This window comes from Garra rufa, chromosome 24 (genome assembly GCF_049309525.1).
Source record: "Garra rufa chromosome 24, GarRuf1.0, whole genome shotgun sequence".
Lineage (NCBI taxonomy): Eukaryota > Metazoa > Chordata > Actinopteri > Cypriniformes > Cyprinidae > Garra > Garra rufa.
Window position 1 is genome coordinate 29,661,362 of NC_133384.1, and position 19,143 is coordinate 29,680,504.

General features: G+C 33.6%; 1 protein-coding gene across 3 annotated transcripts; it reads left to right on the plus strand.

Annotated features, from left to right (window-relative positions):
* Nucleotides 1-2,440: 2,440 nt before the first annotated feature.
* On the plus strand, nucleotides 2,441-13,191 carry fam168b (family with sequence similarity 168 member B). 3 transcript variants are annotated; one of them, XM_073830975.1, is made up of 7 exons: nucleotides 2,441-2,574; nucleotides 5,753-5,841; nucleotides 5,979-6,062; nucleotides 8,407-8,549; nucleotides 8,631-8,808; nucleotides 8,885-9,039; nucleotides 12,028-13,191. In XM_073830975.1, exons 2-6 carry the CDS (start codon nucleotides 5,772-5,774, stop codon nucleotides 8,992-8,994), a joined length of 585 nt encoding a protein of 194 aa, XP_073687076.1. In that variant the 5' UTR covers nucleotides 2,441-2,574; nucleotides 5,753-5,771; the 3' UTR covers nucleotides 8,995-9,039; nucleotides 12,028-13,191. The 3 variants fall into 3 exon arrangements, with proteins under 3 accessions (XP_073687076.1, XP_073687074.1, XP_073687075.1); XM_073830973.1 differs by having other exon boundaries at nucleotides 8,407-8,808; XM_073830974.1 differs by having other exon boundaries at nucleotides 8,407-8,808; nucleotides 8,885-9,004.
* The last annotated feature ends 5,952 nt before the right edge of the window (nucleotides 13,192-19,143 follow it).

The window sequence follows — 19,143 nt, forward strand, 5'->3', positions numbered from 1 at the left end:
TATTCAGCAAGGATGTGTTAAATTGACACAAAGTGATAGTAAAGACTTGTTAGGAAAAATATATTTTGAATATATGCTGTATTTATTTTAAAAAATCCAAAAAATGAAGAAAAAAAAACAGTTTTCAACATTAATAATAATGATGATTTCTGCAGAATTATATTACACTAACATATTTTAATTTATTCGATCAAAAATACAGAAAAAAACTAATATTGTGAAATATTATTGCAATTTAAAATATTGTTTTTTTCTATTTTAATGTATTTAAAACATATTTTATTCATGTGATACAAAGCTGAGACTTTAGTGTAATATAATTCTTCAGAAACCATCATTATTATCAATGTTGAAAACAGTTACAAATGTTACAAAAAATTTTTCAGATAAATGAACATTGATTTTCAACATTGATAATATTTCACAATATTACATTTTTTGTATTTTTGATCAAATAAATGCAGCCTTGATGAGCATAAGAGACTTAAAAGTAACATTAACAATCTTACTGATCCCAAAAGCTTTCCTGTTAGTACTAAACTGAATAACATATATATTTTTCTATTTCTTTGAAAGCTACAGAGAAAATTGTTATTTTGTTGGAAAAGAATATAATATAATATTATTATTTTTAATTAAATTAAATTAAATGCACCTAATTTTTACTACTGTTATCATACTTTAACAAGATAACATTTTCCAAAAAAAAGTTCAGTTGTTATTCGTGCAAGGTCTTTTTTTTACTTTGTAAATAAAATGTAAAAATATTTTTTCTTTTGATAAAAAATTAAGACTTTATTTTCTTATGTTCTTTATAATTCCATAATAAATATAACTTAAAAAAAATCATAATAAAAGGAGAGAAAATATTATATTTGATTTGGAATGTTACTTACAGCAGAAAACTGATAGAAATGCAATGTAAATTTCATAAAAATAAAATAAGTTTCACATGAATTTTTAAAATGGCAGCTGGTTTGAGTAAAGTAAGTTGTTTTTCAGAAAAAAAAAATATTTAAAAACAATTTCCTGTATAAAGGCTGCTATATAAGCGAAATTAACCATACAGGGTGGTACAAAACCTCTCAAAATGTATTTAGAATATCTTACATACTATCTTACATTATGTCACATGCATATAACAAAGTAAAACTGAAGTAAATTCGGTCCACAACACATCTAGACATTTTTAAAACATATAATGTGGCTGATTTTATTGCATGTAATTTTATTTAACAATACCAGCTATTCAGAACAAATGCAAATACATATTTGTGACCCTGGACCACAAAACTAGTCTTATATAACATGGGTATATTTGTAGCAATAGCCAAAAATACATTTTATGGGTCAAAATTACCGTTTTTTCTTTTATGCCAAAAATCATTAGGAAAAGTAAATATCATTTTCCATGAAGATATTTAGTAAATTTCCTACCATAAATATATCAAAACTTAATATTTGATTAGTAATATGCATTGCTAAGAACTTCATTTGGACAACTTTAAAAGCATTTTTTTTTATATTTAATATTTAATTATTTAATATTTAATAATTATTTATTCAGCTTTCTTATTTCAGATGATGTATAAATCTCACAATCTGTTTTGGTTCCAGGGTCACATTTTAAGCAAAGCTCTTCTGTAGCATTAACTACCTTTTTTTTTTATTATGCAATTATGTACATATTAATACAAATATATACATCTCACAACAGTAGTAGAAAAAAATAGGGTATACATAGAGAGAGAAAAACAAAACAAAATAACAAGTGCATGATTTATGCCAGGAATAAAAGACATATGTAAACTTTTAATCAAATTAAAGTGACACAGTCCTTCATATGTCTTTTTAGCTTTTCTGTTACAAATATTATTCAAAGTAGTACCATATTGTTTAATTTCTTAAACAAATTGTTCTCAATTTGGCTTAGCTTGCCTTTAGCCCATTTCTTTACATGAATCTGATGTTTCCCAAGTAAAACAATTAGTTGCGTAAGAAAAGAAATTGTACTTTTAGAATCAATGGTGTCTTGTAGCATTAACTACCGTTTATTTTATTATAGAACATGTAAACATAGTTACAGAAAACAGGCATCAAAAACAGAGGCTCCAAAGATGGTTAAAGATGCCAAATACAGATTCGTAATATTTTACAATTGACATAGCTTTTACATTTCTCACTACTTTAATAGACTTCATTAAAAGAGTGAGTTCGTTAGAGAAAATCTTGTATAAAGGAGAAGATTTTGACAAATTTGCCATTCAAGATGATAAAATTTACTACATTTTGAACATTTTTATCATCATTCTCAAAATAACAATTAATTTCTTTCATATTAAGATTTATTGTTAGATAGCATTGACTACCGTTCATTCACTAACGTTACCGTCCGATTTGAATACGTCCTTCCGCTTCCCCTCCGCTTATCGCCAGAGACGGAAGTGACGCACAGTGCTGCCAGGGCTTGCTGTGCGTAGTGTTCGCAGCAGACGCAAGATCGCGAGACAGACAACATCATCAGATACGAGCGTAATATTGGATTATTCGCTCGCTACAAAAGCCCCAGCAACCGTACGTACCCACAGTCACTGTCCGGTTGAGATACATCGCATTAGCTGCCCATCTGAGGGGGGTTTTGTCTGGGGGGAAAAGGAGAGGGATGGATGGAGGAGTGGGACATGTAGTGAATTGGGATAAAGTGGGATGCGAGATGCTGCTGTTGGCCTGTAACACCGAGCCGCTGCGCTGCATCCTGCGTGCACAATGTCACGTCTGTTATTAATGATGGGTTTGAGCATCAAAGCACGATCGTCTTATGCAGAGATGCAAAAGCTCTCGTTTTATCCATGCATGTAAAATATTAATCGGTCGACCGGTAGAGTCAGCTTACAATCGGGACCTCAAGCTAATTGAAAGCCATACTTGTGTTTCAGAGGAGACTGATGCATTGAATGCGATTCGTTAGGCGCTTTTGGATTGCATCTGGTTGTTTTTGTTTATTGCGTTGTTTTTTGATGCATCAACCGCATGTTTTGAATTTCATAACTCGGATGCACTCAACCAATACAAAGAGAAACACGTTGCATCTGACATCCGCATGCGTCTTAAAGCATTGTTATCTATAAACTCGACATTTTTCTTGATAAATCATTAGATAACACTGGATTTTACATGTTAGTGAACTCATGCAATGCTTTGTGTTCCCGCACATCAGTTTTGATTGACAGGTGTAATAGAGGGTGACTTGAGGTCATAGAGGTATCCGTTACACTTGGCTGATAAAACTGCATAGCTTTTATTTTTCACTTTTCTTTGTCTTGACCGATACTGATGCTGATTGTTTTGAATGTGATTCCATTATGCTGAATCATTTTTAGCTGCTAAATCATATGGAGAAGGACTTGGTAAGCAGGGAAGCATGCAATGTTTTGACAAACTAAAGTTAATAGGTGATAAAGATATGTACAAGCAGTATTGATTAAGATATTAGCCTAATTGTTCAATTACCTGATTGGAAATAAGAACAAACACGAATGTTGTCAGGATACTTGCTCTGGAAATCCTGGTTCAGTTGGGCCAACCACAAAGGTTTTTTGTTCCTCAGACAGTTTTTTGCACTCTTCTTCTTGATTCATTATAACTTTTGGCAGTCTGTAGCACTCAAAATGTTTTTCTTTTAATCGGTCCGACCGATTAGTACAGCCCAAAACATGACAATAGTGGACCATTTTCAGCAGCAATAATCAGCAAAATATGCAAGTTTTGTTCGGTTCAGTGGCATTGTTTATGTTGAGTGCTGCCAGTATGGCTGATTGATGTGACGTGAAAACACTCTATATAATAATAATAATAATTGAGATTATATACAGCAATAATAATTAATTTATCGGTAGCATACTTTGATTAAAACACATTATTATTATTATCAATTAAAAAGTAAATAATTTAAAAATCAGCATTTTTAATAAATTCTTTGTTGAATGCACAGTGAATGCGAATCTTTAGCATATGGCTTCTGGAAAGTTTTTAAAAAGATTCAGATAAATACAAAAGTAAAAATATCAGTTAACCCAATTACTGATTTATTTGTACATTTTTATTAATTTCTTTCTTTCTTTTATTTTTCTCTTCATTTGCATTGAAGTAGAAACTTGTATGTTAAGAATCTATTATTGGTATTTATATATATATATATATATATATATATATATATATATATATATATATATATATTTATTTAAAAAATGTCCGTATTTTCTAATTTTATAGTAGGGTTGTCACAATTCCTCGATTCAATTGAAGTACTCGATTTTAGGAAAGTCCTTGCTGCAATTTGCTCATGTCGAAATAACCGGCAAAATACTGGAAGTGGCATCTCGTCGGTTGACAAGAACCCATACGCATTATTTAATGTTAGATTAAGACTGTCACTAACAATTATTTTGGTAATTGAGTAATCGGTCGATTATTCTAATGATTAATCGAGTAATCTGATCATTACTATTAATTGTTTTGTAGTAGCTAATAAAAATAGACCTAAGTGAACAATAGCCTATAATAGTTCAAATAATTAGTTCAAATAAAGTATCAAAAGCAAGTAATCTCATGGTTTTATTGAACAAAACTGTTAAAATACATAATGTATTATAAGCAATAGAGCTCTAACATACATTACACATTATCATAATCATGGACATCAAAACATGTGAAATCAGAGCGAGGGTTTGAGCTGTTATTTTGAAATTGTGACGAACAGTTGGCATATTGAGTTAGATGGTTATGATTTTAAAATGGGTTTAATACTTTAATATGTCATGCAACCCTGGAAAATAGTCTATGGAATGCACTACTTCCGTTATTTTGCCGGTTACTTGACACGGCAAAATGAAATCAAGGCTGTATGATGTATTAAAACCATTTAAAAATCACAAATGCTACGATTCAGTTAAATAAATATATCCGATGCAGTTTTAATATATGCACTTTAATTATTTACATACGCGTAGGTTACGAATGTGCGTGTCAGAGTGGCTTCTTTCACAGTAAATGCTGCGCCACACAAACTGTTGTTATTAACGTGTGGAGCATCTCAAATTTCTGCATATTGCTCTTAGTGTGGGTTTATTATAACATTAATCCGGGAATGCAATATGCACCATTTCGTCAGATTTGTAAGGTAAATCATTTATAAACCAATGCAAACACAGCAGAATGCATGCTACCGACTGAGTTAACACATTTTGATGTCCACATACTTAAGGAATTACATTGGCTGTAGCATTTCTGTCTTAAAAACTGGGCAAATATTAAAGATTAGGTGGACATTTGAATTAAATGTTGTTTAGACTATATTAAACAAAGATTAGATCATGCAGTAAAGTGTAAAAACAATTGGCAGGCTGTTGGCACCCTCTGCAGCCATTTGTTATAATGCATAATGTACGTTAGTTCAATTGTTTGTAATACAGTATGTATACTATTAGATACGTTTTTAGTAATAAGTAATTTTAAAGGCTATTGTTCGCTTAGGTCTTTTTTTATCAGCACAAAAAAAAAATATAATTATCTGATTACTCGATTAATAATTAGAATAACCTACCGATTATCAACAGATTACTAGATTGCCAAAATAATTGTTAATGACAGCCCTATTTTATAGCTATTTTTGTAAGTAGAAACTTACTGTATTTGTTGTCTAGTAATAGGTAATTCTTTAATTGAATATATTGTCTTCTTCTCTTCTTCAAAGGTGCTGAAAGATAAACATCATGAATCCTGTTTATAGCCCTGCGTCATCAGGGGTTCCTTATGCCAACCCTAAAGGAATAGGATACCCAGGTAACCAGAGATGAGCTCTGACTCACTTGCACGCAATTAATAGGAAGTGCCTAGTGTTTTTACACCATATGCAGTTAACCTCCAGCACATTGTCTCTTATATTTTTGTTAATTGCTGTGATTTTTCCTCCTGCACAGCGGGATTTCCTGTGGGTTATGCAGCAGCAGCTCCAGCGTACTCCCCTGGCATGTACCCTGGCGCCAACCCAGCCTTTCCCACAGGTAAGGGAAGCCCAAACTTTCCTTTTTACTGTGTTTTTCAGTTTCCAAGAAGCCAAAACAGAGATTTTAAGCTGCGATGAATTATTACATGAATCTCCTTTACTCAGCCAAGAAATATATCATACGGTTTAGATTTTCGGCATGTTTTAAGAAGCTAGGAAGTGCAGTTCTTAAGTTGTTCACTTCCAGAACAAAAATTTACAGATAATTTACTCACCCACTTGTCATCCAAGATGTTCATGTCTTTCTTTCTTCAATTGATAAGAAATTATGTTTTTTGAGGAAAACGTTTCAAGATTTCTCTCCATATAGTGGATTTCTATGGTGCCCGCGAGTTTGAACTTCCAGACTGCAGTTCAAATGCAGCTTTAAAGGGCTCTAAACAATCCCAGCTGAGGAAAAAGGGTATTGTTTCGCTAGATAATCAGTCGTTTTCTAAACAAATTGACAATTTATATCCTTTTTAACCTCAAATGCTCGTCTTGTCTAGTTCTGCGTGAACTCTGTGTATTCCGGTTCAAGACAGTCAGGTATTTCGAAAAACTTTCATCTCATTTTATCCACTAACTTCAAAATCATCATTTTTGTACCGACCCAGTGTTTACAAAGTGAAGATGCAAAGAAGATCAAACGCCCTTTACAAAAAAGGGTGAAACAGTTTTTTTTTTATCGTTTCGCTAGATAAGACCCTTTTTCATCGGCATGGGATTGTTTAGAGCCCTTTGAAGCTGCATTTAAACTGCATGTTGAAAGTTAAAACTTGCGGGCACCATAGAAGTCCACTATATGGAGAAAAACCTTGAAATGTTTTCCTCAAAAAGCATAATTTCTTTATGACTGAAGAATGAAAGAAATAAACATCTTGGGTAACAAGGGGGTGAGTAATTTATCTGTAAATGTTTGTTTGGAAGTGAACTACTCCTTTAACATTATTTGTGCCTGAATTAGGGCTAGTCAACCTAAAAATGACAATACTGTCATTTACTCACCCTCAAGCCGTACCAAACCTGTATGACATATTATTTCCTCTGCAGAACAAAAGATATTTTGAAGAATTTTGGTAACCAAACATTTTTGGTTCCCATTTACCTCCATTGTATTCTTTGTCCATACTCTGGAAGTCAATTTGATTTACCAAACAATTACCAGCATTCTTCAAAATATCTTCTCTTGTATTTAATAAAAGAAATTATGTCATATAGTTTTTAAACAACATGAAGGTGAGTAAATGATGACAGGATTTTCATTTTTGGCTGGACTATCCCTATAAAGCCAACTTGATATGAGATTAACTATCCATTTTTTCTTTGTAATTTTGCATATTTCCAGATAGAGCTAGATGTTCATGGATTTCATCCAGCCATTTTTATCCATATGGTCAATTCTGATCTGATGCTCACATTTAAAACTATTGCTGCCGCATATTTTCTTAAAGGATAACTATTGCCAAAATGCAACCTGGGCTGTTTTTTTTACTGTAAACGAGACAAACATATATCTAAATAAGCATAATTACGACAAACGAGCCGTTTTTGAGATTGGCCGTGATTTCGTTTTGTTTTCAATGGCCGGTGAATGGGAGTACTAGGGGCATAACTTTGAGCGCATCAAAATCGATGTTTTTACAACACTAAGAAAGCTCGACACACCATGAAACTTTGCTCGAAGTATCGCCTGGGTCTCTACACATGGACTCGAGCACTGAGAACATTGTTTGTGTACACAGAGATTATTAAAAAGAAAGTTTTTGAACAACTCACTTTCACTGTTTGAGTTTCCGCTCGCGGCCGTCTTGCCAGTCAAGAGGTGTTGATCTCCGAATGCGAGGATGGATAGCTCCTAAAGCATATTTCCATATAAATGCTCGGCTAATTCGTTGTTTTGTCGCAAGTGAAAAACAATATTAACCTTCTAGTTGTAAAAAGAGCCTCATATAAGCCTAATATTTCGTCCTATGGAGTCCATTAATTCGCATTCGGAGATCGACACTTCTTGACTGGCAAGACGGCCGCGAGCGGAAACTCAAACAGTGAAAGTGAGTTGTTCAAAACCTTTCTTTTTAGTAAACTGTAGAGACCCAGGCGATACTTCGAGCAAAGTTTCATGGTGTGTCGAGCCTTCTTAGTGTTGTAAAAATATCGATTTTGATGTGCTCAAATTTATGCCCCTAGTATTCCCATTCACGGCCATTGAAAACAAAACGAAATCACAGTCAATCTCAAAAACGGCTCGTTTGTCGTAATTATGCTTTTACATATATGTTTGTCTCGTTTACAGTAATAAAACAGCCCAAGTTGCATTTTTGGCAATAGTTATCCTTTAATATATAATGTCTTCTCTACAGGTTATGCTCCCGGGACCCCTTTCAAAATGTCCTGCTCCCCAACAACGGGTGCTGTACCCCCCTATTCCTCATCACCCAATCCTTACCCTGCTGCCGTCTACCCCGTGAGAAGTCCCTACGCCCAACAGAACCCCTATGCACAGGTAAAGCAACATAAAACTGGATGTTATGAAGCGTTAATGGCAACCCTGCATATTATTAAAATATTGGTTTTCCCACTGCAGCAAGGCACTTACTACACACAGCCCCTTTATGCAGCACCGCCCCATGTCATTCATCATACAACAGTGGTCCAGCCCAATGGCATGCCAGCGGCCATGTATGCCCCTCCCATTCCTCCGCCCCGCCCTAACGGAGTCGCCATGGGAATGGTAGGAGGCACCACCATGGCAATGTCAGCTGGTGAGTCTCTTCAAAAATAATCAATTCATGTAGTTAAAGAGAAAATGATAAAACAAGTGTTTTTTTTTCTCCTCAGGGACATTATTAACTACTCACTCTCCGACCCAAGTCGCGCCTCACCCTTCAATGCCCACATACCGCCCGCCTGCCACTCCCACCTACAGTTACGTGCCCCCGCAGTGGTGAACACGACGCTGTGAGTGCAAATCCCACGTTTGCCAGCTCTTAAAGGTGCGGTCACATTTACTATTATTTGGTGAATTTTCACAGGTGAAATCCAGTCTATAGGATTCTATAAGTTAATTTAGTGGGAGGATGAAAGATTTCGCATTGATCACATTCCAGCACAGATTTCTCATTGAGTTCAGCTGGTTACACACATTTGCTGCAGAAATTTGTTGCATTATCTGACAGAAATATGCTTGGTTTAAAAATTAGTTTATACATTTTTACAATCTATGCTGAATTTTGCACAAAATAATTCCCCACACAGATTTCACATTGGGTTCATTTGACCTTTTTTGACCATTTAACCTATCACATTTGCCACATTGTCTGACAGAATGTCCTTGGTTTAAATGTCACTTCATACATCACTATGCTATTGACGTAGAAATGGTTATATTGGTAGCAGAAACTATTCTATTGATATTAGGAATGGATGATATTATCGGAATTAGCCGATAAAGACTTCAAATGTAAGCATCGAAGGCTAAAAATGTAAACATTTGAAAAAATGAAGCCGATAAGATGAACAATGTGTTTTATTTACTTAGGGGGGCACTATTGGCCTACTTGTATTAAAGTGAAAGTAAAATACACATGTCATAAAGATGCTTGTGTTTTTGATTAAATTAAGATGTGTCAATGTCAGAAAATCACTAGCCTGTTTTGATTTAAAGGTCAGAAGCTATAGCTTACTTAAGTAAAAATCAAAAACATGACATCTGTAAAATAAATAATTTATTATATACCAATTTATTCATTAAATTAAATGTATTCATCAATAAGTGTTTTTTTTTTAAACTTAAACACAAGGAGCTCAAGGAGAATTTTTACAGCTCTTTTGCTTTAGACCATCTATTAATGGTAAATCCACAAATAAAATGGTTTCAACTGCATCTGTCTGGAAAAAAAATTCAAGGCTTTCAATGTACTTTAATTAAAAAAGAACATTTTTTTTAATTGGTATTGGTATAGGAAAATTTTGTCTGTAAAAATTCAGTTATTTTAATAGGAATCTACCCAATCTGTAATTTCACATAAGAATGATAGATTTTCTACTTGCAGATTTCGCATCGGTTTCAGTTAGTCACGCAAATTCTTCACGCTGACTGACAGAAAAATCCTTGGTTTGAAAGATTAAGTTGATACATTTCCCCATGCAGATTTTCCGCATTTCCTGACAGAAAAATCTTTAGTTTTATACATTGCTAAATTGTTGACTGTAAAAAACATTTTATGCACATTTTCACAAGCAAAATCCAGTCATTTCAGTAGGAATCAATGTAATTGAGAAATCTAGGTGAGGATGGAAGTCTTCCCTATGCAAATTTTGCATCTGATTTAGTTGAATTTTCCACATGATCTGACAGGGAAGACACTTGAAAAATTTTACCCTCAAAATTTCAGCAAATTTCAAAGGCGAAATCCAGGCCTCATTTAATAGTAGTCTGCATTGATTTTGGGCAGTTTGGGTCCATTTTCTGAATGAATTTGAATAATTTGCAGTCTTGTCTGACATAAAATGCTTGGTTTAAATGTCATGCATTCTTACACTGTTGACATAGAAATTATTATATTTGATCCTGGACCACAAAACCAGTCATAAGGTTAAATTTTACAAAACTGAGATGTATACATCATATGAAAGCTCAATAAATAAGATTTCTATTGATGTATGGTTTGTTAGGATAGGACAATATTTGGCCGAGATGCATCTATTTGAAAATCTGGAATCTGAGGGTGCAAAAAAATCAAAATACTGAGAAAATCACCTTTAAAGTTGTCCAAATTAAGTTCTTAACAATGCATATTACTAATCAAAAATTACATTGTGATATGTTTACAGTAGGAATTTTACAAAAAATCTTCATGGAACATGATCTTTACTTAATTTCCTAATGATTTTTGGCATAAAAGAAAAATCAATAATTTTGACCCATACTATGTATTTTGGGCTATTGCTACAAATATACCCCAGCGACTTAAGACTGGTTTTGTGGTCCAGGGTCACATATTGGTAGTAGAAACTATTCTGTTGATATCAAAATTTAGTCCGCAAATTTTTATGGGCAGAAAATGCTTGATTTATCTGTGACTTTGTATATCGCTACACAGTTGACATAGAAATTATTATACTGATAGCAGAGACTCTTCATTTGTCATAAGAAATTTTGTCTGCAAAATTTCTGCAAATTTTCACGAGCAAGATTATTTTATATTATTTGAATAGGAATCAATGAAATCTGGAATTTCACTTAAGGGTGAAGGAGACTTCATACATTGCTGTTATTGCTGTTATTAATGGAAAACATTTGCCTTCAAATTCTTTGCGATTGGGAATTTGTGTGAGGATGAAAGATTTCCCCATGCAAATTTCACATCGAATTCAGTTGGTCATGTGAATTTTCGGCATGATTTGACAAAAAGACACTGGAAATAGCTTCATATGACATTAAACTTTTGACAGCTGGAAAATTGTCCCCTCAAAATTTCAGCCAATTTTCACAATGCAATCCATTCTTTTTTGATTGGAGTCTACACAGGATTTTGTGCAAAAGAATTCCGATTTGGGTTCGTTATACCTTTTTTGTTTTACTTTTTAAACTTTTAGTTGGTCATATGAATTTGCCTCATCTGACAAATTCTATTGTCTAAAAGTTTTCATGGGTGAAATTCAGTTTTTTTTTTGTTTTTAAGATTTATTTTTGTAATTTTTGCTTTTTTATTATGATAGAACAGTGCAGAGCAGACAAGATGCAAATTTTCATGAGCGAAATCCAGTCATTTAATAGAAATCTATGCAATGAAAGATTTCGCCTCAGATTCTGTTCATCAGAAAGATGCTTGTTTTAAAAGTGACTTCATACATTGCTACACTATTGACAATTTTGTCAACTTAATTGAACTAATATGACCCCACCTGTCTTTATACTCACAAAATAATACGGTGGTGTTGTTCCCTGTGTGAAGTAATTGTCTTTTTGTTGTCTCCAGGTCAAAAGATGGTAGATATGCATTCTCACTGTCCAGTATTTTTACAATTGGAGCTGACACTACAAGTGTTATCAGCCAGTTGCTCTTCCTTCCAAACGTAATGTGAATCCGACTCCAGTTGGCAGAAGAAAGGAAAGAGTATCTTCCCAGTCCGGCTCCATTACTACTTCCCATCCTTCACTCATTCTACGACATATCTCACGGCCGAAGACCAGACAAGCTCTTCATGCTGAATTGTGTTGTGTGGACTGTCTTGCAGTTTTTAGCTAACTCTTTAATTGGGGAATCCGGAAGGGAGTTGGAATTAGTTTTATCGGAGTACCTATTGAATGCATGTATATATTTAAAAGAGGAAAAAAAGCAACAGCTCTCGCTAGCTCATTCTACCAGCTATGACAAGATGCAAAACCATCAGCAGTTATCTCAAGCAAAAATCCAAAGGGATGGGGGAAAAACAACTGTATATTAAATGCAATGTCTTAATTGTTATTTCATACAAGATATTAATAACGTAAGCATTTAAAAAAGAAACATTTTGTTTTGTTTTTTTCCTGGTTTTAATTTGGGTATTTGTAGCTCCAGGCATGGTTCGTCTTCCCTGGGTGACGGTGTGTTTGTTGCCGCCGTGCCCTGATGTGAAGACGGGCCCTTAGGGTTTGTGCCTCCGCTTCATATGCCTGTTTTTAGTTGATAAGTTTTATCACTCTACATGCTCTCGCTGCAGTTAATTGTTGCACTAATTGCCTGTGTGTGTACATAAATTGGTTGATTGAGCTGTATTGGTGCTGAGAGCATGCTAACTCATTTGTGTACCTCTGGTTTGGTTTTCTTAACTTTTAAAAGTCTGTCCGAAAGATTAACATTGGAAACGCATTTTAAGTGGTAAATTGTTCACGTGGTTAAAAATAAAAATAGAGAAAAGTCAATTAAGTTGATTTGATAACACTACTGGTTACATTTGAGGAGGTGAATTTGAGTTGTTTAGTTACTATTGACCCAAACATCGCTTGTTACCTCAAAATTACACCGTAACTGACTGAATTTTATTGTCTTTTTACTTTTTACATTGCCTATGTCACTTCGGTTAAAGAATGTTTTGTAATGTTTAATGTGTTTTTGTTTTGTATTTTCAAGAAAGACCAAAAAATAAATACAATAATAGGAGTTGTCTGGTTTTGTTTGTTGATCACTTTTTGACACTGTCTTAATCTAAGGTTTCAACAGTCATTTTCAATTGGCTTTTTCTGTTTATTAATAAACCTGTCTTAAATTGATAATTAATTTAATCATAAATGAATGGAGAGCCCGTGGAACTTGAGGTAATTGCTGTTAGTGCAAGAAATTATGAAAACGTAGCCGCAGTGTTTTTGTTTTTACTGATTTAAAAGTAAATAGTTTAAAATACACTACCAGTCAAAAGTTTTTGAACAGTAAGATTTTTAATGTTTTCAAAGAGGAAGTCTCTTCTGCTCACAAAGGCTGTATTTATTTGATCCAAAGTACAGCAAAAACAGTAACATTTTGAAATATTTGTACTATTTAAAATAACTATTTCCTGTTTCCATATAGTTTAAAATGTAATTTATTTCTGTGATTTCAGAGCTGAATTTTTAGCATCATTACTCCAATCACACGATCCTTCAGAAATCATTCTAATATTTTCATTCGCTGCTCAAAAAACATTTATTATTATTATTATGTTAAAAACAGCTGAGTAGACTTTTTTCAGGTTTCTTTGATGAATGGAAAGCTCTTCAGAACAGCATTTATCTGAAATAGAAATCTTTTAACATTATAAATGTCTTTCATGACTTTTGTTCAATTTAAAGCATTCTTGCTAAATTAAAGTATTAATTTCTATCATTTCTTTCCCAAACTCTTTTGGGATGGTATGGTGTATAATGTTACAAAAGCTTTTTATTTCAGATAAATGCTGATCTTTGGATCTTTCTATTCGTCAAAGAATCCTGTTGTAGTTTTAAATATTGAAAATAATAATACAAATGTTTCTTAAAAAGCATATCAGCATATGAGAATGATTTCTGAAAGATCGTGTGACACTTAAGACTGAAGTAATGATGCTGAAATCACAGGAATAAATTACATTTTAGAATAAATTCAAATAGCAGTTGTTTTCAATAGCAAAAATATTTCACAATATTACTGCTTTTGCTGTGTTTTATATCAAATAAATGCAGGCTTGGTGAGCAGAAGCGACTTTAAAAGACATTAAAAATCTTACTGTTCAAAAACTTTTGACGGGTAGTGTATATAATTACATTTTTATGTATTTATTTTATAATTTTCTGATTTAATTTATATATTTTCATTGGCAACAACAAGTTCTATTCCAAGTTCAATCACCGGATGTCGCCATTATTCCAGGCCGAATAATTTCTTTGACGTTCTACTTCTAACCATATTACACGGCTCTTTGGAATGCTTGATTCTGATTGGTCAGTTGAGACATTTGCAGATTCGTTCTTTTTAAATAATCACCGCTCCAAAGTAATAACGCATAGCCGGTACTACTTGTATGTTTAAAATCCCTCCGTGCCAACAAAGATTACCGTTTAGCGCCATCTTGTGACAAACACTGGACAACCACAATTAACAATGGAAAATTTCGACATTAATCTATTTAAATTGTATTATTAACGTACATAGTTTGAAGGTTAGTCACGTGGTACTATATCGTTTCGCGGAAGGATAAAAATGTTAATTTAAAACAAATATGCCAATAAAAGGTTTCAAATTCATATTCATGTCCATTTTTTTCCTTATGTGGCAAGTAGCCGTGTAATAAGCGGGATAATGTACAGGCAGCCGTTAGTTATCGCAGAAATAAGCCCCTTCAGTGTGATACAAGACCCTCCGCTTAGCGTCGGGTCCTGATCACACTGTCGGGGCTTATTTCTACGATAACTACCGGCTGCCTGTAGTACATTATCCCTTACATATTTTGTTTATAAAGACAACATATAATATAACAGTTAAAACAACAGTATAAATTAATTAAATCGTAGTACAAGTGTAGTTTTCATACTGCGCAGGAGTCAATTCGCATAGAAACGGATTTGAACGCCATTAGTAAATTGACCGTTACAAATCTAACCGATAGCCTCACGGTGTACTCGACGGCTGTACTCGGTCAAATTACAGTTTAAACACCTTTCTCTAAAAAAATAAGGTAAGAAATTGGTCAAAACAACATTATTATTTGCCACATTCAAAAAGTACGTTAACTTTGCTGTCCCTAGAGTTTTATTTAACGTTAGCATGTAACGTTAGATCATGTCTCAATGTGTTGTGGTGAGAGCTAATATGACACACCATAAAATATACGAATTATTTCGATTATTTAAGCAGTTATCAAGGTATATCTCACCTACACATAATAACACACAATATACATATTACTATTATTATTATTATTAAAAAGAGTGTATGACAGGAATTTTTATTATTATTATTTTTTTTTATCTCTTTAGTGTAAAGCAGTATGGATGCAGGTGATGCGTGTCGACCAATCGCTCAGTCTACAGAACATGAACAGGTAAGTTTACCTAAAGCTACAGCTTACATGTTACTATATTTGCTGTTAATATGAGATGTCAGTAAAATAAAATGGTAATTCCAGGTCAGAAACATACGGCCTCTGGTCACAGGGATTCCCATTAGAACTCACTTGATCATTTATAGTATGCACAATCTCTTCTGAATAGCTTCAGTTCAACAGATTCACACAATTACGTGGTGCCTCAGGGTGACTGAGTAAGACAGTGTGGGTTCAGACATGTGTGTGATCTGGTCGCGCATGTAGGTGGCAGGTGGAAAAAAAGCGTAGGAATGACCTTGTGTGCTTTGCAAGCTCCTGTGTGTTCTATATCTCACTGATTACAATAGTATCTATCTATCTGGTGGGTATAGAAAACACAAAACAGTTTGTGTTATCAAATTCTGTCTTTTTATTTTTTTTTCAGACACCATCAGTGACTTGCAAAGAGGAGAACGCTAAGGGGGATTTACCGGACTCTTCAACCAGTGCACATCATGGTGACTCTACAAATGATGAAGATACAAAAGAGTTTGATGTTGAGACATCTGCAAGAAATATTTTCAACAATTCCAATGCAGGCCCTTTCAGTGAGATGTTTTAAAGACATGTTTCACATAAAGTGGCCCCCCCAAAATCCATTTAGACACTTATGGACACTTAAGTCATGCTCATGCTCAGTCAGCTGGTTGCCTGCGATTTGTAAAGCAAGTTTGACGCTACCAGTCAAAAGTTTTTGAACAGCAAGGTTTTTAATGTTTTTTAAAGAAGCCTCTTCTGCTCACCAAGCCTTCATTTATTTGATCCAGTATACAGCAAAAACATATTTTAATAATATATTTTAAAATGTAATTTATTCCTGTGATTTCAAAGCTGAATTTTTAGCATCATTACTTCAGTCACATGAGCCTTTACAAATTATTCTAATATTCTGATTTGCTGCTCAAAAAACATGTATTATTATTATGTTGAAAACAACTGAGTAGAATTTTTTCAGGTTTCTTTGATAAATATAAAGTTCAGAAGACCAGCATTTATCTAAAATAGAAATCTTTTGTAACATTATAAATGTCTTTATTATCACTTTTGATCAATTTAAAGCATTCTTGCTAACTAAAAGTATGATTTCTATAATTTCTTTACCATAATTTTTTTTTTTCGAAACTCCAAGATTTTAAATGGTGTAGTGTAATGTTACAAAAGCTTTTTATTTCAGATAAATGGAGATCTTTGGATCTTTCTATTCATCAAGGAATCCTGAAAAGAAAACTGTACTCAAGGGTTTTAAATATTGATAATAATAATAATAATAATAATAAAATATTTCAGGAAATCAGAATATTAGAATTACTTCTGAAGGATCATGTGACACTGAAGACAGGAGTAATGATGCTAAAAATGTAGCTTTGATCACAGGAATAAATTACATTTTAAAATATATTCAAATAAAAATACAGTTATTTTAAATAGTAAAAATATTTCACAATATTACTGCTTTTGCTGTATTTTGGATCAAATAAATGCAGGTTTCATAAGCAGAAGAGACTTCTTTAAAAAACAATAAAAATCTTACAGTTCAAAAACTTTTGACTGGTAGTTTACATTTTGTGTAATTCAATATATCTATTGTTTAAAAAGTGTTCTGCCTTTACTTAAAATAAATTATGAGGCCACTGTAGGTGAAGCCAAACTTTATAAACATTATTGTCTCTGACAAATCAAAAGTATAATGTGCACAGGCTTGTTCTCATGTGACTTTTGTTTTGTTATTCTCAAGTCTCTGTCAACCAGAGCGGCGGTGTCCAGTTTATCCCCTGCCAGCAGAGATATGAAACCTTCACTTCCTGGCCTGGGTCTCCCATAATGCAGTATGCTGTCCACTCCAGCAATGGCACTTACATTGTGTCTGAAAATAATGGCCAAGGTAATGACAACACCATTTGAGTTATTTATTTGGATTATACTCTCATTTGATAAAATACCATATAAAAGTAAATACTATAGTTTTTTTTAATCCACCTGTTAAATAAACATTAAACAAACACACAGACACACCTTTGTCCCAAAATAAGAAATTAAGACTATTAGGATTATTTTTGTTAGCATTGTTTGGATTATTGAATTAAAAGTGATCCATATATGTTCCAGAGAGTTTTCATGCAGTTTGCAGCCTACCAGGAAGCTCATTTGTTTTCATTTAAAGACTTGAAAAGCTCCAAAAACAAAACAAAAGTTATTTTGCAGAATTTGCAAAATGTTAATTATTTTACCAAAATAGAAGGGATCATACAAAATGCATGTTATTTTATTGAGTACTAACCTGAATAAGATATTTCACATTAAATTTTTTTTTAAATATAGTTCACAAGAGAAAATAATTGTTGAATTTATACAAATGACCCCGTTCAAAAGTTTACATACACTTGATTCTTAATACTGTGTTGTTGCCTGAATGATCCACTTTTTTTTTGTTTTTGTTTAGTGATAGTTTTTCATGAGTCCCTTGTTTGTCCTGAACAGTTAAATTGCCTGCTGTTCTTCAGAAAAATCTCACAGATTCTTTGGTTTTTCAGCATTTGTTTTTAACCCTTTCCAACAATGACTGTATGATTTTGAGATCCATCTTTTCACACTGAGGACAACTGAGGGACTTATATGCAACTATTACAGAAGGTTCAAATGTTCACTGATGCTTCGGAAGGAAAACGATGCATTGAAGAGCCAGGGGTGGCGCAACTGTGCTCACGGTGACCCGAGTTCGATTCCCGCCTCGAGGTCCTATGCCAGTCCTCCTCCCCTCTCTCTGCCCATTGATTTCCTGTCATATCTCAACTGTCCTGTCCATTAAAGGCATAAAAAGCCCAAAAAATATAACTTAAAAAAGAAAGAAAAAAAGAGCCAGGGGTGTAAACTTTTTTAAATATCAGGGTAAATTTAACTGATTCTGGGAAACATGTAACTATCTTCTGTAGCTTCTGAAGGGCAGTACTAAATTAAAAATATGATTTAGGCAAAATAAGAAAAATGTAGCCTACACATCTTCATTCTTTTCAAAAGTTTTCACCCCCAGCTCTTAATGCATCGTGTTTTCTTCTTAAAGTGATAGTTTGCCCAAAAATGAAAATTTGATGTTTATCTGCTTACCCCCAGGGATGTAGGTGACTTTGTTTCTTCAGCAGAACACAAACAAAGATTTTTAACTAAAACCGGTGCAGCCTTCCAGCCATATAATGGCAGTGGATGGGCACCAGTCCTTTAAAAGGAAAAAAAAAACATGCACATCCAAATCCAAATTACACCCTGCGGCTTGTGACGATAGATTGATCCTACGATAATTTTTTGCGAGAAACTGAACAGTATATCACTTTTTACATTTGATACACAGCCACGTCCAACTGTTATGAGCACGAGCTCAGCATCAGGCACGTTACACGTGTACGCGCTCTGGTGTAGTATACGCAAATGCCGGAAGCGGTCTGTCACATGTATACGACACTCGTTGTTTACACAGTGCACAGATATCGTGGGTATAGCGGCTATTCAAAATGGTAATTACTCGC

Bases quoted from the DNA above. Each gene is read 5' to 3' on its own strand.
- fam168b (XM_073830973.1), top strand. From the start codon at position 5,772: ATGAATCCTGTTTATAGCCCTGCGTCATCAGGGGTTCCTTATGCCAAC. The intron at 5,842-5,978 runs GTAACCAGAGAT...CCTCCTGCACAG, and splicing joins TAAAGGAATAGGATACCCAG to CGGGATTTCCTGTGGGTTAT. The intron at 8,809-8,884 runs GTGAGTCTCTTC...TTTTCTCCTCAG, and splicing joins CACCATGGCAATGTCAGCTG to GGACATTATTAACTACTCAC.